Genomic DNA, 25124 nt, shown 5'->3' on the forward strand with positions numbered 1-25124 from the left:
CGAGCCTCGGCGACGGCGGTGTTTCTTTAAAGACCGCCAGCCCCGCCGCCTGTAGAGCCGCCCCGCGATCGAGGAGCGGCTCGAAAACTCCAAAATCTTGAAGATTGAAGGAGAAGAGACAGCAGGGTACAGGTTGAGCCCCTGTAACCCCCCAGGGAATTGTTTCTGGGGAGGAAACAGGCGTGGCTCCCTTCCAACCTGCTGAAACTCCGGGCGGCGTGGGACGTTTCTGCTAATTAGCAGAACAAGCCGGCAGCAGCAAACTCTTAAAGCGAAAGGAACTAATCTTAACAAACAGCGGAAATATCAACTTGAATCCAGAAACTTGAAAATTGCAAGTATTAGTGCTTTGTTGACTTTTTAATTTAAAAGAGAAAGCGAGTGAGTGAAAGTGATTTGGAAAAATATGGCGCCCAGCATTTGAGTTAACGAGCTAGTGAAAGTGGATTTGTGAAGCCTTCCTGCTTTGCTACAAAGTTATAAAGCTGCTACAAAGTTGCTCTATCTAAAGAAAAAATTTCTTTTTCTAAAATTTGACTTTGTTTTACTTCAGTTTCACTTGATTAAATCTGGGGGACTTTTTTAGAAGTTTCTGTGGAAGAGGGAAAGGAAAAGGAATTTCCCTCTTCAGAAAAACTAGCTCACGTGGCACGATGGCTTCAAAGAAGCAGGAAGGGAAGGCAACAGGGGGGGATCCCCCACACACAAACATGAAACGCAGCTTCCCCCTGCTCAACAGTTACAGACTCAAAAAAGAGAATTTGATGTGGGAGATTTAAAAGAATTTATTTCTAAAACTCTGGATGATAAATTTCAAAAATCTCAACAGGAGATAGATGACAAACTTCAAAAATCACATCAGGGGATAGATGATAAACTTCAAAAATCACACCAGGAATTTATGCAGGAAATTAATGAAGTTAAAGATATGGTGAAACAGAATCAAAACAAGGTGACCAAAAAAATATCAGAAGTGGCATCTGGCCTGGCAGAATTTATTGGGAAAGTTGATTCTAAAGTTGAAGAACTTAAATCAGAAGTTAATGTAAAGATGAAAGACAATGATTATAAAATTGCTGATGTTGACAATAAAATGCAGAGAGTTGAAGACGAGATTGTTATGATACAATTCAGGGCAATGGAGTTCGCTATACGGCTTCGGGGAATTCGAGAGGAGGAAAGACAGGATTTGAGACAAGTCTGTTCTGAGGCCTTGGCTAAGATTCTACAAGTTAATCCTGATGTGGTTTTTCATAAAATAGACAAAATTTACAGAGTGAACTCTTGGGTGGCCAGACAAAGACAATTACCTAGAGATGTGGTCATATATTTTACAGAAAGAGAAATAAGAAATGATATCCTGCAAAAATCCTTTTACACTTCTGTACAAGTCGGGGGCTCACGAATTGGAATTTATAAAGAATTGCCTCCTAAAATGTTGAAAGCTAGAAAAGAATTTGGCTTTCTTGTTAAGGAATTGCAAAATTTACAGATACCCTTCCGGTGGGACGCACCAGCTGGGATAATTTTCAGATACAAGGGAGAAAGATGTCGTTTGAATACCGTGGAGAAGGCACAACACTTTTATACTACTATTCTTAAGGAAAGAACACCATCTCCACGTACATCTACAGTTGTGGAGATTAAAGAGAGTGAAGAGAAGCAACCTCAACGAGAATTGCAAGAACAGTCCAAGCAGGAATTAGAAGGAGTGCAAGGTGCAGAAGGAGGTTTTTTGGATGAGCCCTTGCTGGAATCTTCTCCAATTTTGGACTCGGTTCGGATGATTGAATTTAAGGATCAACGTATAACTAGAGCTCAATCTAAGTTACTTAAACAAAAGCAACAACAACAACAGGAGAGACAAGACAAGGAGGCAGTTAAGAGTACTGCACAAGAGATTGGAGCTATGGGAGGAGCGAAATCGAAGCTTTCGGATGATCTTCAAGTATTTTGCTCTGTGCTCCGAAAAGAGGCTCATGACCTTTAAGTGTTTATCTTGGAATGTTAATGGGTTGAATTCAGCACAGAAAAGGAAGAAATTATTTACATATTTGAAACAATTTAATAATGATATAATTTGTTTACAAGAAACGCATATCACAACTCAAGATCAAAAATATCTGATAAACTCCAAACTAGGAACACATTTTATATCTTCAACTTCGCAAAAAAAGAATGGTGTGGTTATCTATGTAAATAAAAAATTAACAGCTAAAGTTATAGAAACAGATGAAGATGGTAGGTTTGTAGCAATTGAATTGCTCACGGCAAAGGGCCAAATTCTTTTGATTGGAATTTATGCTCCCAATCAACAACAGGACTATTTCTACAAGATGCTACATACCAAAATACTGCAATGGGATTACAGATCTATTTTAATTATGGGAGACTGGAATGAAGTAATTGATTCTAAATTAGATAAAAAGAGTTTGGCAAAGTCTAGAATCAGACTACCACAGACTTTTTTTGACATGAAAGAAGACATGGAACTAAAAGATGTTTGGAGAATACATAATCCAAAAGAACTGGACTACACTTTCTTTTCTGATAGACACAGATCCTTCTCTAGGATTGACTTTATCTTGTTGTCAGATGATTTACTTGTCAAGACAAAAAGAACAAAGATTTTTCCAAGAACTTTGACTGACCACAGCCCAGTATGGATAGAAATTGAGATGGACAAGGTTGAGAGACGTTCCTGGAGATTAAATGAGAACTTGTTTAGATATGAAAAAAATACAACAGAACTTAAAAAGCATCTGAAAGAATTTTTTGAAATAAATCTGAATAAAGGTACCCCAATTGAAATTGTCTGGGACGCAAGTAAAGCTTATATGAGAGGGGTACTTATCTACATGAACTCTAAACATAGACTGTTTCGACAAAAGAAAAGATCTGAATTGGAAATAGAAATAAAGAATAAAGAACAGTTACTTATTAAAAATCCAACAGATGAAAGAATAAGCAGTGCTATAAAACTTTTGAAAGACCAATTTCAAATGCTTATGGCGGAACAAGTTGCAACAAACTTACAATATGCGAAGCATAATACATTTTGCAACGCTAATAAACCGGGCAGATGGTTGGCTTACACATTGAGGAAAAAACAAAGTATATGGACTATAGATAGTATTGATATTGGAGGGAAAGAAATTTTTCAACAAAAATTAATTAAAGAAGCTTTTGTGGACTATTATACCAAATTATATGCCAAGGAGGAGGTGCAGAATGGACTTATAGAAAAATACTTAAACGATAAAAGAGTTACAAAAATTACTGATCAACAAAAGGAAAGAATGAATTATCCTATAACAGAGGAGGAGATAATAGTAGCAATTAAACAGTTAAAAACAGCCAAAGCTCCTGGTACGGATGGTTTGACTGCAGTGTATTACAAAACCTTGCAAGCTGAAATGGTGGAACAACTTAGAGATTTATTTTGCAATATTCAACAAGGGGGTAAAATACCCCCATCATGGACAACAGCTTACATATCTTTGATACCAAAAGAACAAGTCGGTCCTAAAAAACCAGAGAATTATAGACCAATATCTCTTTTGAATACAGATTATAAAATCTATGCGAAAGTATTAGCCAACAGGTTGATGCCAGTAATCCAAAAGGTGATTCATGAGGACCAAGCGGGATTTATCGAGGGCAGACACATGAAGGATAATGTAAGGCAAGTAATAGATTTATTGGAATATCTTGAGAAGAATAAACAGATTCCTGCAGTGCTGGTTTTTTTGGACGTAGAGAAGGCCTTTGATAGAGTTGATTGGAATTTTCTACTAAAGACTTTAAAAAAGATGGATTTTGGGGATCAATTTATACAGGCGATTTCAGCAATTTACCAAGAGCAAAAGGCACAGATCATCATTAATGGAAGTTTGACAACAGAGTTTAAAATTGAAAAAGGAACAAGACAGGGATGTCCGTTGTCCCCACTTTTATTTATTCTAACACTAGAAGTCTTGTTAAATACAATACGGGATTCTAATACCTTGAAAGGAATAAGGATTAGGCAAGAGGATTACAGAATAAAGGCATTTGCAGATGATCTGGTTGTTACCCTATCACAACCAATGGAATCAATAATCCTGATGAAGGACATTATACAAGACTATGGTAAAGTCTCAGGCTTTAGACTGAATCCAAAAAAGACTAAAATGATAGTTAAAAACATGACACAAGATCGTAAACATGAGCTTGAAAGGAGGGCAGGTTTTGAAACTGTACCTAAGGTAAAATATCTAGGAGTTTAGGTTGCAGAATCAAACATGAAATTGTTTCAAAATAACTATGAGGTGTTGTGGCGAGAGGTGCAGAAAGACATGGAGACTTGGAAAAAACTGCAGCTGTCTTTACTTGGAAGAATAGCAGCAGTTAAGATGAACATTTTGCCAAGATTTCTTTTTTTGTTTCAAATGATTCCGGTGCTTAAAAGTGATAAACAATTGAAAGTTTGGCAATCTGGAGTGAATAAGTTTGTCTGGAACGAGAAGAAGCCGAGAGTGAAATTGAAAATTATGCAAGATGTTCCAGAAAGAGGAGGTCTTAAACTTCCACACCTACAGCTATATTATGATGCAGCAGCTTTAACTTTAACAAGTGATTGGTTTGGAAGGAAAAAGACTGGAATATTGAATGCAGAAAGTTTTGATCTTGAATTTGGATGGCATGCTTACTTATTTTACGACGACAAAGTAGATAAAGTATTCAAAAGTCATATACTTAGAGACTCTTTGATGAGAGTTTGGAAGAAGCACCGATTCAAATGGGATTATAAAATACCGTTATGGCTGGATCTTGGTCATACTTTGTGGAATACAAATATAATGTCACTCGGAGGGTTTTTATATAAAGAGGTTCTTTTTACAGATGCGGGCAGATGGCAGCTGAAGACATTGCAGACACTGTTGGATGAAGGGATTAATTTAACTTGGTTACAATATAATCAATTACAATTGAGATGGAAAGAGGACCAAAAAACTGGTATTATGTTGCATGAGGAAGAATTGGTTAGACATATAAGAGAGAAAGGTCCAATGCATATCAAAAGGCTTTATAATGTTTTGTTAGAAAGAGATTCAGAAACTGAATTAGTTAAAGATTGTATGATTAAGTGGGCACAGAATTTTGAAGAACCAGTGATGCTGGAAACATGGGAAAAAATTTGGGTTCAGAATGTTAAATTTACACAGTCGCAGAACCTGAGGGAAAATTTCTACAAAATGTTTTATAGATGGCATTTAGATCCCAAAAAGTTGTCATGTATGTACCCTAATGTTCAGCCAAAATGTTGGAGATGTGAATGTTTGGATGCTACGTATTATCATGTTTGGTGGACCTGTAGGAAAGTTAAGGCTTTTTGGATAAAAATTTGGTGGGTCATGCAGAATGTTTTGAAGAAAAAAATTCAATTTTCTCCACAACTGTTTTTATTGGGTATAGTTAAGGGTTTTACATTGGGTGAAACAAAATTGATATTGTATATGATAACAGCAGCAAGATTGTTGATAGGTAAATACTGGAAGAATGAAGCTTTGCCCACTATTGAGGAATGGACTTTGAAGATGGCCAGTTTTGCAGAGATGGCGAAGATTTCAGCATATTTAAAAGACTGTTCACAAGAGACTTATGAGTGGGAATGGAAAAGGTGGATAGAATATGTTCAGAACAAATATCAAACTAGAAAGTATCAAATAGCTTTTACTTGAAAATAATGTACTAGAAATTTTTTAAAGTAATGAGATAAAGAGAAAAATTATACAGGGGAGGGAGGGGCTCAAGTTTATATATAAGTGTTATATTAGGGTTCGTCATGATTATGAGTATATTATAGGGAAGTCTGGGGGGAGGGAGGGTTAGGGAGGGTTAGGGAGGTCGGGAAGTTTGGGGGGGGAGGTGGGGGGGGGAAAAAGGGGTGAAAATGTAATTGTAAAACTTTTGCAATAAAATAAAAAAAAAAAAGAAGAGGGTGGACAACTGGTAGTAAAATTTTTTGAAACCCACCACTGTTTCAAACTATCCAACTTTTCCTGTGCAGTCCCATGAAAATCTCCTGATCCAGATCCACTCTGTCTAATTAGCAACCGGTATCCCTCTCTTTCTATCTTCTATCCTTGTGTGTCTTAGAAAAAAGCTCCACAATCTCCTTGCCGCTGCTATCATGGGGGGGGGGGGCGGCAACATCCCCCCTTCCTTCTAAGAGGAGCCCCTTCTTTTTCTCAATCAGCTAGGGGTTTCGCTCAGCTTCTCTCCCTGCCGTTCTACTCACTCTTTGGAAATTGGAACTGATTTCAGCCAATTCGGGTCCACCGACATTCCACTTCACCACCGCTTTCCTCATCTGGCTGTCAGCTCTGCGGTTCGGCCATTACGGGCCATCTTCTTCCCCATCCACACTCATCAAAGATTCCACTGCCTTCCGACATGGGCTGCTGCCCAAACTCGATTGATCGGTCACCGTCCTCCCAAGTCACTCCCTCCAGATGGCTTCTTTTCAAATTGAAACATCTCAAGTGCCTGGGGACATAGATAGTCCCAATGATACTATTAGTATATGCCAAACCTCTCTCTCTGAGACAGCACAAGGGTTTTCTTTTCAGTGTTTCTTAGTAGGTTGCATCCACTAGTGCAGAATCAAAGTCTTTGACACATTGGTTTTCCTCAGTTGTAGTGGACAAAATTATCACCAAGAAGGCTTCTCTTGCTTGTCATATTCATCACCTCTCTTTTGCATTCCTACTTCATTTAAAGGAGAATATTTGTAACTCAGGGTTGAACGGTGGGGTCTTTGGTGCTCCCTGAGCTTTTTTTTTTAAGGGTGGCAACAAACCAATATTTTCTATGACATATTTTTAACTGATTTTTCTCCTATGTACACAGTTCTGTTCATTTTCAAGAATGGAAAATATGCAGCAGATGGAGGAAACTATCAGTTGCTTCTCCTGAGCTTCCATGCACCATATGATTTTATTAATTAGTCCTAGGATTATGAAGAAACTAGTGAAAAAAATATGCTTCTCTGTTGCTGAGGTTGTTTAATGAAGAGTCACCAGAAATTAGAGCAGGTCTCTCACTTCAGTTGTGTTTTGTTTTTAGTGTCAGGACTCACAATTGTCACCATTTACTCTTATAAAGCAAATAGGGAGTTCCTCTTTGTAGCGTCAGCTTTGGAAGCCATATTAGCACCAGAAGCTTCCATGCTGCCAATTCCATGCACCTGGAAAAGTAGGAGGGGGGATTTAGGAGAGTGAATGTAGTTAGACATAATAGCATTCTTCCCTTGGGTCAAGGTCATGGTGTTTCTGCATCTAGAGGAGGAATGGTTGCAGGGATGGCTCAAGTGGGGATGGATGATGATTGGACCATGTGACAGACTGATGGGCGAAGGGGCTGGATTTGGGGTTTCGATTTACTGAGGGAAAACCCAGAACTCTCAGATTCGGGTTTTCCCAGATATGCCAGTATACCTACTCAAATAAAATGGAACTTTGAGAAATGCCTGCCTCAGAGTTTTTACTTGGAGTTGGGGACTTTCTGGAATGCTGACATGTAGGAACTTTGCAGGAACTTTCTTTCTCCAGTAGGGAGAAAAAGAAAAGAAAAGAAAGAAAGAAAGAAAGAAAGAAAGGAAGGAAGGAAGGAAGGAAGGAAGGAAGGAAGGAAGGAAGGAAGGAAGGAAGGAAGGCTGCAGGGAGGGAGGAAGATGGAAGGAAGGGGGGGCTAGAGGAGGAAGACAGAAAGGAAGGATGGAAGGAAGGAAGGAGGGAGGGAGGAAGGAAGGAAGGAGAAAGAGAGAGAGAGAGAGAGAGAGAGAGAGAGAAAGAGAAAGCTCTAATATATTTTATGAACTGTAACTGCCCCAGAATCATTGACTGAGATGGGCAATCATAGAAATTGAACAAACAAATAAATACAAGATGCAAAATTGCTACCCACTGCTCTTTGAAAGAGTTTTCCTTTCAGATGCTGTTGCTTTTTATTATTTTCCCTATCGCCCATCGGGCAAGATCTCCTTGTCACTATGAATCCATCCTTCAACCTCCTCCTTACCAGGACTTTAATAGGTGCCAGTCAGCCCTCGTGTTTCAAAAGCCCCAGGATGAGAAGAATAGCGAAATTGACTTATTCAAAATGCTGAAAAGGCTTTCTCTAGGTGACCTTGCCACTCCTGACTTGTATCGTGTCTAGATTTAATACCCAATTACAGCTTCACTTTGCTTACGGAAGGTGCAAAATATTATTGTCACCTTCTGTGAACAGAACGACAAATGGCTCAGCTAGCTTCTTTTTCAAGTCCCTCTTATTTTGTAACTACAATGCAGTTTCTTCCTAATGCAGCTCCTCCCTGCATGGCCTTAACCTCTATTTCTTTTTAATTTAACACAGCAAAGCATGGGAGTGGCCCCAGAGGCCTTTGTCCAGAGAAGTCATCATTCAGTGGTTCAAAGAGGAACAGATTCCACGGCGGGCCGGCTTGGAAAGAAACTCCAATGCTATTGCTCCTTGGTTCCATGGTAAACAAATAATCTTTATTAGCATTCTGAAGTTTGAAGGTCCTTCACCCATCTGTTCTCTGGGTGATGGTGAATTTCTAGACATGCTTTTTCCATGAAAGGTTAATGGCTTTGAAATGTGTCCAGCACATGTTTATAAGCAGAACTACATTTTTTTTAATTTTCTTTTTTAAAAGATAATATGAAGCTGATATATCTCCAAAGGGTATACCTCAGCTTCACACACACAATATTTATTAGTTGGAGTAACCTAGTAGCTAATGGTGACCAACGTGGTGACCTAGAGATGAAGATGCTCACCTCCAACTCAGAAGGTTGAGAGTGCAATCCTAGGCAGTGGCAGATGTTTCTCTATCAGGGTGCAAAGAGAAAATATTTGCTGTGAACTCTGCATAGGTATCAGGAAGTAAATGCTCAGCTCCATTCAGTCATCCTGACTCTACCCTGGTAAAAGGGATTACAGTCTTTATTATATTTGCACAAAGTGACCAAATAACTTTATTCTCCAAGTGGTTTACAGTATGAAACAATAAACTACAGTTTATAAATACAGTAGCGTATGTTGTCCAGGATAAAAATTGGCACTCAGATATAAAACTAGATAATCAGGAACATATATTCATAGTGGCACAGAATGCTCAAATACATTTAACTAAAAAGAGAGAAAGGGGTTCATAATACTTTGAAGAAGAAAAAACACAACCTTGACCCTTTCAGGTATTTAAACACTCTTAAAAGCTTTTTCTAAGTAACAACTCTGTTCATAATTTGCATCTCACCAGAGCAGAACTAGAGAATTTGTGGTGGCTGTTTTTAATACCAGGCACTTAAAAATAAATGACTTGGAGCAAATGTAATTGCATAGATGTGGGGGGGCGGGGAGGAAAGAGCAGGAGGAAGGGAAGGATCTTGGAGAGGAACAGATCACATCTGATAAAAAATATAACGTGTAAAAGAGGGGAGGATATTCTGAACTAGGTACCACTACCAGAAAATATCTTTTCTGATATACTTCAATTTCTGGAACAGAGAGTTTCAAACTTAGTCTGCAGAGTTAGAAGGAAAGTGATCTTTCAGCATATCAAGCTACCTGAAAGACATTTTCAATATTATTTCAGTAACAGTAACAGAGTTGGCAGGGACCTTGGAGGTCATCTAATCCAACCCCCTGCTCACTCAGAAGACCTATACTATTTCTGACAAATGGCTGTCCAGTCTCTTATTAAAAGCCTCCAGTGATGGAGCACCCATAACTTCCTTTTTTAAAAAAGTTTTTTTTTATTTTTTTAAAACAAACAAACATTTAATACATCAGTCATTCCTTCCGTGTGACATCTCGGTGTTGTCTCCAATCGTTCTTCTTTTTGTTATTTCTTCTGTCTTCATTCTCATTGGATCAATTACAACAATTCATCAGTAACAAAATATTCTGATTATGGTATTTTTATATATAACTATTAATTTCCTTATTTGTATCTCTTTTCTAACCAATAGTAAAATTGATTCCATATCTTAAAGTATTCTGAATCTTCTCTTTCTTTAATCATCAAAGTCAATCTATTCATTTCTGCACAATCTAATTTTTTTTTTATTACTTTGCCTTCCATAGATATTCTCTCTGCTTTCCAGTGTTGTGCATAAACAATCCTTGCAGCCGTTATTACATGTATAATCAAATAGATATTTTCTTTGCTAATTTTTTCTGGCAGGATACCCAATAGGAACAGTTCTGGTTTTAAATCAATACGTTGTTGTATCATTTCTTCCAGCCATATCTTAATTGTATTACAATAATTTTTTGCTTCTGGACATGTCCACCACATATGGTAATAAGAACCTGGTTACTGGTGACATTTCCAACATTTAGCTGACTTATCTTTAAACATTTTTGCCAGTTTCTCAGGGGGCATATGCCATCTATAAAACATTTTATATTGATTTTCCTTATATGCAGTGGACATTGTTCATTTATAATTCTTTTCCTATAGCTGTTGCTATTTATCTAGATCTATTGAATGTCCAAAATTCTTTGCCCAGGCTATCATTGTTTCCTTTACCTGCTCCTCCTCCAGTTCAATGCCTAGTAAAAAAATTATAGATTTTTTTAATTAATTCATCCACTGTTCCCATGAGTATCCCATCCAACTCTGTTTTTTCTAAGTGAAAACCATATAATTTAGCATCTTTTTCATATCTTGTTTGTATCTGCATGTACATATACCAATCCATCTCAATCCCCTATTCTTCCAGCTCTTGTTTCCCTTTCAAATCCCCCTTATCTGTTAGTAAGTCCTTATATCTAACAATATTTCCAACATTAAAAACATTTGGGTGTATCAAAGCTTTCAGAGCACCCATAACTTCCAAAGGCAACTTCTGTTCCACTAGTTGATTGTCCTCACTGTTAGGAAGTTTCTCCTTAGTTCTGGGTTGCTTCTCTCCTTGATTAGTTTCCATCTGTTGCTTCCTGTCCTACCTTCAGGTGCTTTGGTAAATAAGTTGGCCTCCTCTTCCATGTGGCAGTTCTTCAAGTATTGAAACACTGCTATCATGTCAACCCTGGTCCTTCTTTTTACTAGACTACATACCCAGTTCCTCCAATCAATCATTCTCATCTCACTGTTGTCTTGAATTACTACTAAGGTTGTAATGATAAGCAGGATCATCCTTCGCTGAATTGGAGAAATCAGAATGTTGGATACAAAATATGTTATCACAAATTCATTCAGAATCGTTGATACTTGTTAAAAATTAGGGTGAATGTACGAACAGTTCTAGTGTTGATGTGAGGGGGATGTTTGTATTTTTGTGTATCTATGATGCCGTGTTGACTTGCAGGGAATGTTAGAAAGAGGAATATGGACTTGAATATTAATGGATCAAAGACCGAAAGAGTTGGGTTGGATAGGGAGCGTGCAGCGAATAGTTGCAAGTCATATATAAATGAAGAATGGTTGCAAGTATTGGGTATGTCTAATCTAGTGAAAAAAAGGATTAGGGGTCACAACCTTTGAGGGGCTGCCACAAAGAAGAGGGGGTCAAATTATTTTCCAAAGCACCAGAAGGCAAGACAAGAAACAATGGATGGAAACTAATCAAGGAAAGAAGCAACCTGGAATTAACTTCCTAACAGTGAGGACAATTAACCAGTGGAACAGTTTGCCTCCAGACATTGTGGTGCTCCATCACTGGAAGAAGAGACATAACAGCCGTTTGTCTGGAATGGCAATGGGGTCTCCTGCTTGATCAGGGAGTTGGACTAGAAGACCTCCAAGGTCCCTTCCAATTCTGTTATAGAATAGAATTCTTTATTGGTCAAGTATGATTGGATACATAAGGAATTTGTCTCTGGTGCATATGCTCCAGACAAGCAATGAGTGATATATTAATAAATAAATCATTGTTCTGTTATTCTGACAATAGCCCCTGTATCAAGTAGATTTATTTGTTTTCCACAGTAGAAAATTTTCTAATGAATAGAAATTGTTAATATGTACAAATGCCGGCAGAAAGACAGTAGGCAGTAACTAGTCTATAGCAAGGGATAAATCTTTGTTGAAGAAGACTGAACTAATTGAGCCTAAACTAGACTTAAGGGTTGGGACTGCCAAGAGAAACATCAGAATAAGTTGGATGCCATGAGAATGAGTTATTTAATAAATATATATGGTACATCAAGAAGAGCTTTATTTAAGTTTCTGTTTATGACCATTTTTCCTCCTTCTGCTTCATGGGGTATTTAGTCATGTTGGCTAATGTAACCTTAAATTTAACCTTCCTGTTTGTGACAACCCATGAGATTTGTCAAAGTTGCTGAAAGGATGACATATGGAATGCTTGACATATGGAATAAGACTGCATAGCATGCCCAGACCAATTCTGGAACAATTCTGGAAGGAACATCAAAGTGGGAAGGAGGGAACTTTCAGGAAGTTTCTGAAAACAACAACAACAATAACAATTGCTTGATTGAATTGAATGGAATGGAGTAGCTGTTATGGTGAAGTGTCCTCAAGATGAAATCAACTCCCCATGTCTACATGAGTACAAGCATGTCAAGTATTTGCAAGCCATTGGCACATGTGTCATATAGACACCAGTGGAGGCAGAGAGTGTCTCCACCCCTATGTGGAAAGGAGGGGCTTACCCTGAGTATAAAACCCCCTCCAACCTTTTCCACCTTGCTCTCTCCATCTCTCTCTTTTCGTGTTTGTTCCTCATGAGACTTGGTCTCTGATCAGGGTAGTCACACACACTGTTTGCCCCCTATCCTATAATGAATACTGAGACAGCCTTTGTACATAGTTAATATGCTTTATTATATGAATAAATACATTTAAGACATTTATTCATGCATCTGCCTCTGAACTCTTCTATGCTCCTGGGTGTTTCTACGATCCCAATTCCACAAGGCAATACAGGAAAATATATGTAGCTCAGGGTTAACATAAGGAGTCCTTGTTTCTCTCTGAGCTCAGTTTTTTCTTGTACACATTTCATTACCAAATTAGGTAACATCACTGCTAATGAAACATCTGCAAGAAAACAACCAAACACAGACAGCACCAAGGATTCACTCATGAATACAACCATCAGTTTTCTTCTGAACAATATGGAAATGGTTTACCATTGTTGTCTTCTAGATTGTGTCTCAATTTCTGAGTTCAGCCTAAAGCCCTGGACTTCCTTGGTGGTGTTCTACCAGTCAAATATTAATAAGGTCTCATTCGGCTTTACTTTTCCAGGGTCAGTTAAGCTTGGTGAAAGGCCACATAGCTAGTCAATTAGGACCAAATTTGAAAGTTCAACACACACTCACAGTCATTGTCTGCCTTGTTGTATGGCAATTGGATATCTTCCAGTAATGCTAAAATTTTGGGAAGTCCATAATCTAGACCATAAAACTAGAGAACCAGCTTGATCTAGGGGTTAAGGCACCAGGCTAGAAAGTGAGAGATCGTGAGTTCAAGTTCTGCCTTAGCCATGAAAACCTGTTGTGTGACTTTGGGCCAATCACCAGTAGATGGTGAATTCTAGACCTGCCTTAGCTATGAAAGCCAGCTGACTTTGGGCCAGTCACTCTCTCTCAGCCCAATTCATCTCACAGGGTTGTTGTTGTGGGCAAAATAGACAGAAGGTGTATTGATATGTTTCCTGCCTTGAGTTATTTGTAAATATAAAAATGGTGGGATACAGAAAGAAAGAAAGAAAGAAAGAAAGAAAGAAAGAAAGAAAGAAAGAAAGAAAGAAAGAAAGAAAGAAAGAAAGAAAGAAAGAGAGAGAGAGAGAGAGAGAGAGAGAGAGAATTCTTTCTGCAAATAACTATGGCTACTTTCAAGATTCCCTCTTCAATAATATATAAAAATGTAATTTCCTAGATTGATTTCCCCTCCTCTTTATTCACAAATACTTTCATTCTTCCAGCAGTGCATTGCTTCATTCTAATTCTGAATAATTGTTTACGTCTGTTCAACATTCTGAATGGTCTGTTATTCTAGAGCTGTTGTAGTTGATCAAAAGGGAATCAAGACATTATCAGCCAACTTGATAAATGTTTCAGAGGTGCACCCTCCCAAAGGAAGCAAGCAGAATATCCAAGTAAGGTAACATGAGCTGTGACATATGGCAAGGAGAAAGGAAGGGAAATATATATAAAATACCAGCATTGCTATTACGGTGAAATGAGAAACCTAGAATCCTGAATTATTCATACTAATGATCTAATTGCTAATGTGAAGATAGGTTTTGTTAACCTCCTACAATATGCCAAACATCCTCGGTTTGTGTTTAACTCAGACTCGGGTGTTTATGTACTAAGATCAAGGATGAAGTTGCTTCTTGTGATTCAAAAAGGAAAAGAAAAGAATGATGGCATTAGGATAGATGTAGAGAGGGGTTGACATACACATATTCAAAGGTTTATGAATTAAAGCATAATTTTGGCTTTGGGTACCATTCCCTGACTTCAAGATGAGTTTCCTATTCAGTGTAAGCTTTTCATCTAACAATGAGGAGCAGCATGGAAGCTGGTAACATCATCAGTGCTAGCAAATGTTTTATTACCCTAACATAGTTAGGGTAATGAAACATTTTCAAGAAAACAAGCAAGTTCAGAAAGCACCAAGGACCTCTCAGATGTTTCTCTCCTCAGGAGCAAAGAAAAAAATGTCTGCTGTGAACTTCATGTAGGAGTTAGGAAGGTCATCTGGCCAGTAAATACTCAATTCCATCCATTGCTCTGACCCTATGCCGAATTAAGGGATTACACGGTCATAGAAAGGAAGGGTTTTTTTATTATAGTTAAAGTAATAGTACACTCATTAGCCAAATGGGACCTTAAAAATGTCCATAGTCCTCTATAGAGATGTAGTAGTTTGTATTGGCTACACTTGCTATAAATATTTTTTCACATTAGGAGCATCACAGTGTTTGAATGAAATGATGTTGGTACAAAGACTAAATTAAAGGGTTTTTGTGCAAGTGTTTTAGTGGTCCAGAAATGAATCAAATTCAATGCAGAGATTCGCTCCCAAAGATTTGGGCATCTCAGGCAAATAAGAAGAATTTTTGGAATGTTTATGAACATCCAAATTAGACCCAGTTTGCACAACTCTGATACCAATTAAAAACTGCATGGATCAAGCTTTAACATTGGAGTAGTGAAAAATCCCATGTTACATGATTAAGCTTTGGATTTAATGTGTCCAAGACCCTCTTTTTAATGATAGCTTCTATGGGAGACAGAAGATATTTTCTCTTTGGTCAAGGATTAAAATAATCTTCATTATTTTCACTATTTCTTCATTAAAAAATAGGGGATGAAGTCCAGAAGTTTGACTGTGAAAGAAAGTAAAGTGGATCATTCATCTCAACTTAGGGCTATGGAGTGGTCAGTTTACTTTCTGCTCATTGGTTTACGTATTTATCATTTTTATATACCCCTGCATTCTTATAAGGACTCTTGTCTGCTGAGAAAAAAGAAATTAACCACAGTTCCTGAAGTGACTGTAAAAAGCTTTGTGTGCATTCTTGCAAACCAAATTGGAATTAACAAGAGCTATGATTAGAAGTCAATTGACCCAAAACTACTGAAGTTCTTAGAAGATTTCCAGTAGCAGTTCTTCCTTTGGGAAAAAAACCCCAAGCTGCTGGATGTCATGTAATTGGCTATTAAAATCCTTTATTCCCCAGAGGATGAAAATGTTGGCAAGATCATCTACAAACATTGAGTAGTAGGATGTTTCTGCCTACTTTCTTGGTTGTGTTGCATGTTCTTGAGATGTTCGTGCTTTGCATGAAAAAGATATAGATGCATTTTTTGGTATCTCTAACTAGGTGCTGTGGCTCCGATCCCTGAGCCCATCTTATCGGAGGAAGAAGGCTCCGAACATGAAGGAGAGGAGCCGGCCAGGCCTCCCTCTCCAGGCCCCTCCTCTCTGGCTATGCCTCAGGTGCCTGCCGAGGGAGAGGAGATTGGCCAGGAGCCAGGTGTCTCTGATGACAGCGATGGTGATACGTCGTTCCTGGATCCACGCCAACGAAGGTGAGATAAACATTTGCAGCAGATGAGGAGGCGTGCCAGGGATTAAGCTGAGTCACTGGACCACACCCCACAGGCTATATAAGAGAGTGTGGTGGCCATTTAGACTCTGTGATGGACAAAGCTAACTTCTGCTAGTCACTTTGTACAATGCCTGAATCTGCTGAAGGTTTCTGTTTGAGCTGGACTGTTTTTGAAAACTGTGTGTATTTGTCGGTGTTTATCTGGTGGAGGAAAACTCCCTCTTCTTGAAGTAAAGCACTTGGCAGACAGTTATCGTATTGCTGCCAAGTTCCTGATAACGAACCTGGTGTGTGCCAAATAATTCTTTAACTCCCGGCTGGCTGTTTGTGTGTGTGTGGGGACGGGGACAGAACACTAGGTATGGGACAATCTCTAGAATACATGGACTCAGCATCATCTGATTTGGAATGTGATCATTTTTGTTGCTACACTTTTCTTGAAAAGCATCCTTCTCATAGTCCCAAAAAAGCATCTTGGATGAGAAGCGAATGTCTTTAAGGAAAAACAAAGAATGTCCAGTTGCTTTTTGAAAAAGCATCTTTGGGACAACCATGGCATGGATGACTGAGAACCTCCATAGAAACCCTTCCTGTAGGTTGTCCATCTCCTAGTAGAAAGGAAAAGGGAAATGAACAATTAAATTAGAACATTTAAGTCTTCCTATAAGCTTGACATTCTCTCAAGCATTGCTGAGAATTCAACAGGAACATAGAGGGTCTCCAGCAGTGCATGTAATCCTTGATGTAGGACCCTAATTGAGTCCAGAATTACAGTCATAAGTCATGCCTGTCATTATGTAGGTCATCATATGATGAACCCAATTTTATGGCATTTTCTTTGCAGTAGATGTTAAGCAAACACAGCACTCATGAGTCCAAAATGAGTCCAAAATGTGATCATGTGGACTCAGAAGGGGTTAGGATATCAAATCCAGGTCATAAGTACCATCTGTTGTGGGGAGGGCCTATCAGAACCTCATATGGTTGCTAAGCAAGGACTTATCTGTATAAATATCACCAGTGCTATAGACACTAAATGTCAGCTTTGGAAGCCATATCAGGCCGGAAGCTCCAATGCTGCCACGTTCTCATGTGTGGGAAAGTAGGAGAAGGGGTTAGTAGACATAATAGCATTCTTCCTGACGGTCATGGTCAGGGCGATCCAGCATCTGGAGAAGGAGTGGTCAGGGGGCTGGATCGGGATGGAACAGATGTTGATTGGAGCATGTGACCGACTGGGTGGAAAAGGGGATGGTTTGGGGAGCTTTGACTTACTGAAGGAAAACCTGGGCTTTTCAGATTCGGGTTTCCCCAGATGTGCCAATTTGCCTATTCTAGTAAAGAAGTCTTTGGAAGATGCTTGCTTCCGCGTCTTTACTTGGAGTTGGGGTTGTTCTGGAATGCTGACACTAAAAAGATGTGTGCCTGAGCAGTTTAAAGACAGATTTCTTTTTATATGGCATTAAATGTTTAAAGTAAATGTGAAAAAAATAGGATTGAGCAACCTTTTTGCTACTCTATAGTTAATGTCAGTGGAATTTGGCAGCAAAATGTCTGAATTTTGGTGGCAAAATCTTTTGGGGCTGGTGGTTGATTGACTTTTTCTTTTTAAAAATTATTATACATTTGATTATTTCCAAAAATAACATTGCAAATGAAAGTATGAAGTCACTGGGAGGGGACTTCTTGTTCTAACTGATAGAAAACGCTGACGGCTGTTCCCAACATGAAAAATTATAGTCTCCAAAGTTCCTCTAGCACATTGGCAGTTGAATCTACTAGGGATCCTATAATCCATTGATCAAATTACACTCTTTCATAACCATCCAGGCCAACGATGTCACTGAAATAGAGAGGGAATTTTCAAAGCTGAAAATCTTGCTAGCAATGAATTGCAGGCATTAAATCCATTTGTATAATAAATGATCTGAATCTAGCATTACACACGTTAATATCCACTTCCTCCAATGTTGGCATTCATTTCATTCATGGTTTTTCTTTCTCATTTGATTTAATTGGAATGCTATGAACATAATAGCAAAATGTTAACTGTACAGGTGACTTTCTTACAAACAGTCTCTCTTTTGACCCACCTTGTGCCTGCACAAATTACAGGGAATATTTTATTGATTCCTGCCTTTAGGCAGTAGCCACTTAAACTGTCAGACTGAAATCTTCCTTGGCAGAGGTGAAATTTCTGAGGTTCCTCAAGGCAACATTATGCTCATGATCTGCCCTCGCTGGAATTGCTTGCAGTTGAAGAATCATACGAGGGAAATGTGTGTGATTATGCTGCACTATAAGGAAGAGTCAGACAGCAAAACTGTTGCTATTCAGGAAACAGTAGGAAGCTGTACTTAACCAACTTGATATTCCAGTGGAGAAGTAACAGGAAACATTGGAAAATAGAAAGGCTCAAAGACTGCATAGAAAAGCAACAGGGATGATTAGGGGCCTGGAGGCTAAAGTTTCCGCAATTCCTGGAGGAAATGTCTTATCTAGATCCGTTCCAGTCGGGTTTCAGGTCTGGGCACAGCACAGAAATGGCATTGGTCGCGTTGGTTGATGATCTCTGGAGGGCTCGGGACAGGGGTTGTTCCTCTGTTCTGGTCCTGTTAGACCTCTCAGCGGCTTTTGATACCATCGACCATGGTATCATGCTGCACCGGCTGGAAGAGTTGGGGGTGGGAGGCACCGTGTTGCGGTGGTTCTCCTCCTTTCTCTCCGACCGGTCGCAGTTTGTGTTGGCAGGGGGGCAGAGGTCGACCTCGAGGCCTCTCATTTGTGGAGTGCCGCAGGGATCGGTCCTCTCGCCTCTCCTGTTCAACATTTATGTGAAGCCGCTGGGTGAGATCATCCGTGGCTTTGGGGTGAGATACCACCAGTACGCTGATGACACCCAGCTGTACATCTCCACCCCAGGCCACCCCAACGATGCCCTTGAAGTGATGTCTCAGTGCCTGGAGGCTGTGCGGATCTGGATGGGGAGGAACAGGCTCAAGCTCAACCCTTCCAAGACTGAGTGGCTGTGGCTCCCGGCATCCCGATATAGTCAGTTGACTCTATCACTGACTATTGGGGGCGAGTCATTGGCCCCCACAGAGAGGGCTCGCAATCTGGGAGTCCTCCTGGATATGCAGCTGTCCTTGGAGGAACATCTGACGGCTGTAACCAGGGGGACCTTTTGTCAGGTTCGCCTGATTCGCCAGTTGCGGCCCTTTCTTGATCGGGATTCCCTGTGCACAGTCACTCACGCCCTCGTCACCTCTCGCCTTGACTATTGCAACGCTCTCTACATGGGGCTCCCCTTGAGGAGCACCCGGAGGCTCCAGCTGGTCCAGAACGCAGCAGCGCGGGAAGTGACGGGAGCAGCATGGCGCTCCCATGTAACACCGCTCCTGCGCGAGCTGCACTGGCTCCCAGTTGTCTTCCGGGTGCGCTTCAAGGTGTTGGTTATCACCTTTAAAGCGCTCCATGGCATAGGGCCTAGCTATCTTCGAGACCGCCTGCTGCTACCAACGACCTCCCATCGACCCGTGCGCTCCCACAGAGAGGGCCTCCTCGGGGTGCCATCAGCCAGACAATGTAGGCTGGTGACTCCCAGGGGGAGAGCCTTCTCTGTGGGGGCACCTACCCTCTGGAATCAGCTCCCCCCAGAGATATGGAGAATCCAAGACCTCAGTGCCTTCCGTCGCGCCCTTAAAACCCATTTATTTAAACAAGCCGGGCTGGCTTAAGATGAAATTTTTAACTGTTTTTTAAATGTTTTAAACGTTTTTAATTGGTAATGAGTTTTAATTGGGCCAAATTTATATATCTTTTAATTGTTTTTAATATTTGTTCTGCATGTTTTTTAATCTGGCTGTACACCGCCCTGAGTCCTCAGGGAGAAGGGCGGTATAGAAATCCAATATAAAATAAAATAAAATAAAAATAAAAATAAAGAATTGGGTACGGCTAATCTAGTGAGAAGAAGGACTATGGGTGACATGATAGTAATTTTCCAATATTTGAGGGACTGCCACAAAGAAGAGGGGGGTCAACCTATTTTCCAAAGCACCTGAAAGCAAGACAAGAAGCAATGGATGGAAACTTTATCAAGGAGAGAAGCTAGAACTAGCCCTAGAACTAAGTAGAAATTTCATGATATTGAGAACAATTAATCAGTGGAATGGCTTGCCTCCAGAAGTTGTGGTGCTCCATCACTGGAGACTTTTAAGAAGAGACTGGACAGTCACTTATTTGAAATGGTATAGGGCAGTGATGGCTAACCTTTTTGCTGTCATGTGCCAAAAGTGGGGGGAGCGTGCATGTGTGACCACACCCATAATTCAATGCCCCCCACGCATGCACACATGACCCCCTGTGCTCCCCCTGCTTTTGGCACGGGACGGCAAAAAGGTTACTGTGGGCCCAGTAGGCCCATTTTTTGCCCTCCCCAGGCTCCAGAGGCTTTCTAGGAGCCTGGGAAAGGCGAAAACAGCCTTCCCCACCCTCCCGGAGGCCCTCTAGAGGCCGGAAATGGCTTGTTTCCCAATGTCCGGTGGGCCCAGAAGGCCCAAAAATCAGCTGGCCAGCGTGCGCATACGCGCTGGAGCTGAGCTAGTGCAACACTCGTGTGCCCACAGATATAGTTCCGCATGCAACCTGTGGCACGTGTGCCATAGGTTCGCCATCATGGGTATAGGGTCTCCTGCTTGAGCAGAGGATTGGACTGGAAGACTGCCAAAGTCCCTTCCAACTCTGTTATTCTGTTTCTCTCCCTCTCCCTCTCCCTCTCCCTCTCCCTCTCCTTCTCCCTCCCTCTAATATATAGAACTCATGAGTTCATTTTTGTAGACAACAGGGATTAGATATGGAGATGAGAATGAGTAACCTCTTCCTGACTTGTAAAAAGTGGAGTTGGTGACCACAGTAGAATTAAGAGTCAGTGCTTAGAATGGTTCTTTAATTCCTCTCTGGACAAGGAGAAGCCTTGAGGTTGCCCACAAGTGCTCCTCACAAGGAGACCACAAGACAGCAGTATCTGGATGGTTTACTGCTCTGGGAGATGAGAAGTCAGGTACCCAGTCTGATTGTTTGTGTCTGAACAATCAATTGTGCACCCCAAATATTCATGATTTCAGAAATGCGTCTAACTTAGCTGTGTATTCATATTTTCCATTTTCTCCATGTTCCCCAGTATTCAGATTGGGCTTTATACTTCTAGAATAAGCAGTTATTTTCAAATTAGCACAAGTACCCAGTTAAACACAGCAGATGAAGTTCTCTGTAAGTGGCTACCTAGAGAAAAGCTGTGAATGGTAAGGGACAGGAATCAGCAACTGAATACCCCATCAATGGCAGTAATATTTGATTTGATTTGATTTTACTAGATTTATATACCACCCTACTCCCGAAGGACTCAGGGCAGTGAACAGCCACAGAATAAAACACATAAATACAAAAAAATTAAAATAGAATAAAAACGAATTAAATAATTTGGCTGAGACAAATTTAAAATACCCAATAATTTAAAAACAAATTAAAATTTACATTTAAAAGGGGAAAAGATTTAGGCCAGGCCAGCTTGATGAAATAAGAAAGTCTTGAGCGCGCGACGGAAGGTGCGCAGATCTGGGATCCTCCGTATCTCCAGGGGGAGCTTGTTCCAGATCGTAGGTGCCCCCACAGAAAAGGCTCTCCCCCTAGGGGCTGCCAGTCGACATTGTTTGGCCAACAGCACCCAGAGGAGCCCCTCTCTATGGGAGCGTACTGGCCGGTGGGAGGCTATTGGTGGTAGCAGGTGGTCCCGTAAATAACCAGGTCCTAAGCCATGGAACTCTCTAAAGGTGATAACCAAAACCTTGAAGCGCACCCGGAAGACCACCGGGAGCCAGTGCAGCTTGTGCAGGAGACGTGTTACATGGGAACACCACGTCGCTCCCATTACCACCCATGTGGCCGCACTCTGCGCCAGTTGGAGCCTCTGAGTGCTCCTCAAGGGGAGCCCCATGTAGAGAGCATTACAATAGTCCAGATGGGAGGTGACAAGGGCATGAGGACTGTGCGTAGGGAGTCCCGATCTAGAAAGGGACGCAACTGGCGGATCAGGAGAACCTGATGAAAAATCCTCCTGGTCACGGCCGTCAAGTGCTCTTCTAAAGACAGCCGTGAATCCAGGAGGATGCCCAAGTTGCGAGCCCCTTCCATGGGGGCCAATGATTCACCCCCAATAGTCAGCGATTGCACCAGCTGACTATATCGGGACGTCGGAAACCACAGCCACTCGGTCTTGGATGGGTTGAGCCTGAGCCTGTTTCTCCCCATCCAGATCCATACAGCCTCCAAGTACCGGGACATCACTTCAAGGGCATCGTTGGGGTGGTCTGGGGTGGAGATGTACAGCTGGGTGTCATCAGCGTACTGGTGGTACTTCACCCCGAAACCACGGATGATCTCGCCCAACAGTTTTTTTTTTTATTACAAAAGTTTTACAATTACATTTTCACCCCTTTCCCCCCCCCCACCACCCTCCCCAAACTTCCCAACCTCCCTAACCCTCCCTAACCCTCCCCACCCCCCAGACTTCCCTATATTATACTCATATCTGGTAAAAAAAAAATAAAAAAACCTTTAATATAAAACTTGTGTAAAAAACTTGAACCCCTCCCTCCCCTTTATAATTTTTCTTTTTACCCTCATTACATTAAAATATTTCTAATACATTATTTTCAAATAAAAGCTATTTGATACTTTCTAGTTTGATATTTGTTCTGAACATATTCTATCCACTTTTTCCATTCCCATTCATAAGTCTCTTGTGAACAATCTTTTAAGTATGCTGAAATCTTCGCCATCTCTGCAAAACTGGCCATCTTCAAAGTCCATTCCTCAATAGTGGGCAAGACTTCATTTTTCCAATATTTACCTATCAACAATCTTGCTGCTGTTATCATATACAATATCAGTTTTGTTTCACCCAATGTAAAACCCTTAACTATGCCCAATAAAAACAATTGTGGAGAGAATTGAATTTTTTTCTTCAAAACATTCTGCATGACCCACCAAATTTTTATCCAAAAAGCCTTAACTTTCCTACAGGTCCACCAAACATGATAATACGTAGCATCCAAACATTCACATCTCCAACATTTTGGCTGAACATTAGGGTACATACACGACAATTTTTTGGGGTCTAAATGCCATCTATAAAACATTTTATAGAAATTTTCCCTTAAATTCTGCGATTGTGTAAATTTAACGTTCTGAACCCAAATTTTTTCCCATGTTTCCAACATCACTGGTTCTTCAAAATTTTGTGCCCACTTAATCATACAATCTTTAACCAATTCAGTTTCTGAATCCCTTTCTAACAAAACATTATAAAGCCTTTTGATATGCATTGGACCTTTCTCTTTTATATGTCTAACCAATTCCTCCTCGTGCAACATAATACCAGTTTTTTGGTCCTCCTTCCATCTCAATTGTAATTGATTATATTGTAACCAAGTTAGATTAATCCCTTCGTCCAACAGTGTCTGCAATGTCTTCAGCTGCCATCTGCCCGCATCTGTAAAAAGAACCTCTTTATATGAAAACCCCCCGAGTGACATTATATTTGTATTCCACAAAATATGACCAAGATCCAGCCATAACGGTATTTTATAATCCCATTTGGATTGGTGCTTCTTCCAAACTCTCATCAAAGAGTCTCTAAGTATGTGGCTTTTAAATACTTTATCAACTTTGTCATCATAAAATAAGTAGGCATGCCATCCAAATTCAAGATCAAAACTTTCTGCATTCAATATTCCAGCCTTTTTCCTTCCAAACCAATCACTTGTTAAAGTTAAAGCTGCTGCATCATAATATAACTGTAGGTTTGGAAGTTTAAAACCTCCTCTTTCTGGAACATCTTGCATAATTTTCAATTTCACTCTCAGCTTTTTCTCGTTCCAGACGAACTTATTCACTCCAGTTTGCCAAACTTTCAATTGTTTATCACTTTTAAGCACCGGAATCATTTGAAACAAAAAAAGAAATCTTGGCAAAATGTTCATCTTAACTGCTGCTATTCTTCCAAGTAGAGACAGCTGCAGTTTTTTCCAAGTCTCCATGTCTTTCTGCACCTCTCGCCACAACACCTCATAATTATTTTGAAACAATTTCATGTTTGATTCTGCAACCTGAACTCCTAGATATTTTACCTTTGATACAATCTCAAAACCTGCCCTCCTTTCAAGCTCATGTTTACGATCTTGTGTCATGTTTTTAGCTATCATTTTAGTCTTTTTTGGATTCAATCTAAAACCTGAAACTTTACCATAGTCCTGTATAATGTCCTTCATCAGGATTATTGATTCCATAGGCTGTGATAGGGTAACAACCAGATCATCTGCAAATGCCTTTATTCTGTAATCCTCTTGCCTAATCATTATACCTTTCAAGATATTAGAGTCCCGTATTGTATTTAGCAAGACTTCTAGTGTTAAGATGAATAGAAGTGGGGACAACGGACATCCCTGTCTTGTTCCTTTTTCAATTTTGAACTCTGTTGTCAAACTTCCATTAATAATGATCTGTGCCTTTTGCTCTTGGTAAATTGCTGAAATCACCTGTATAAATTGATCCCCAAAGTCCATCTTTTTTAGAGTCTTTAGTAGAAAATTCCAATCCACTCTATCAAAGGCCTTCTCTGCATCCAAAAAGACCAGCACTGCAGGAATCTGTTTATTCTTCTCAAGATATTCCAATAAATCTATTACTTGCCTTACATTATCCTTCATGTATCTGCCCTCGATAAATCCCACTTGATCATCATGAATCACCTTTTGGATTACTGGCATCAACCTGTTGGCTAATACTTTCGCATAAATTTTATAGTCTGTATTCAAAAGAGATATTGGTCTGTAATTCTCTGGTTTTTTAGGACCGACTTGTTCTTTTGGTATCAAAGATATATAAGCTGTTGTCCATGATGGGGGTATTTTACCCCCTTGTTGAATATTGCAAAATAAATCTCTAAGTTGTTCCACCATTTCAGCTTGCAAG

General features: G+C 40.1%; 1 protein-coding gene across 1 annotated transcript in view; it reads left to right on the top strand.

Moving 5' to 3' along the window:
• SH2D4B (SH2 domain containing 4B) overlaps nt 1–25124 on the top strand; it is a 204168-nt gene that overhangs the window by 138255 nt on the left and 40789 nt on the right. The window contains exon 8 of the mRNA XM_070945383.1: nt 8401–8528. Within this exon, the coding sequence (XP_070801484.1) occupies nt 8401–8528 (128 nt within the window). The remainder of the gene's footprint in view (nt 1–8400; nt 8529–25124) is intronic.

This window comes from Pituophis catenifer, unplaced genomic scaffold (assembly GCF_029215685.1).
Source record: "Pituophis catenifer annectens isolate HBS135680 unplaced genomic scaffold, rPitCat1.0.hap2 SCAF_6, whole genome shotgun sequence".
Taxonomy (NCBI): domain Eukaryota; kingdom Metazoa; phylum Chordata; class Lepidosauria; order Squamata; family Colubridae; genus Pituophis; species Pituophis catenifer.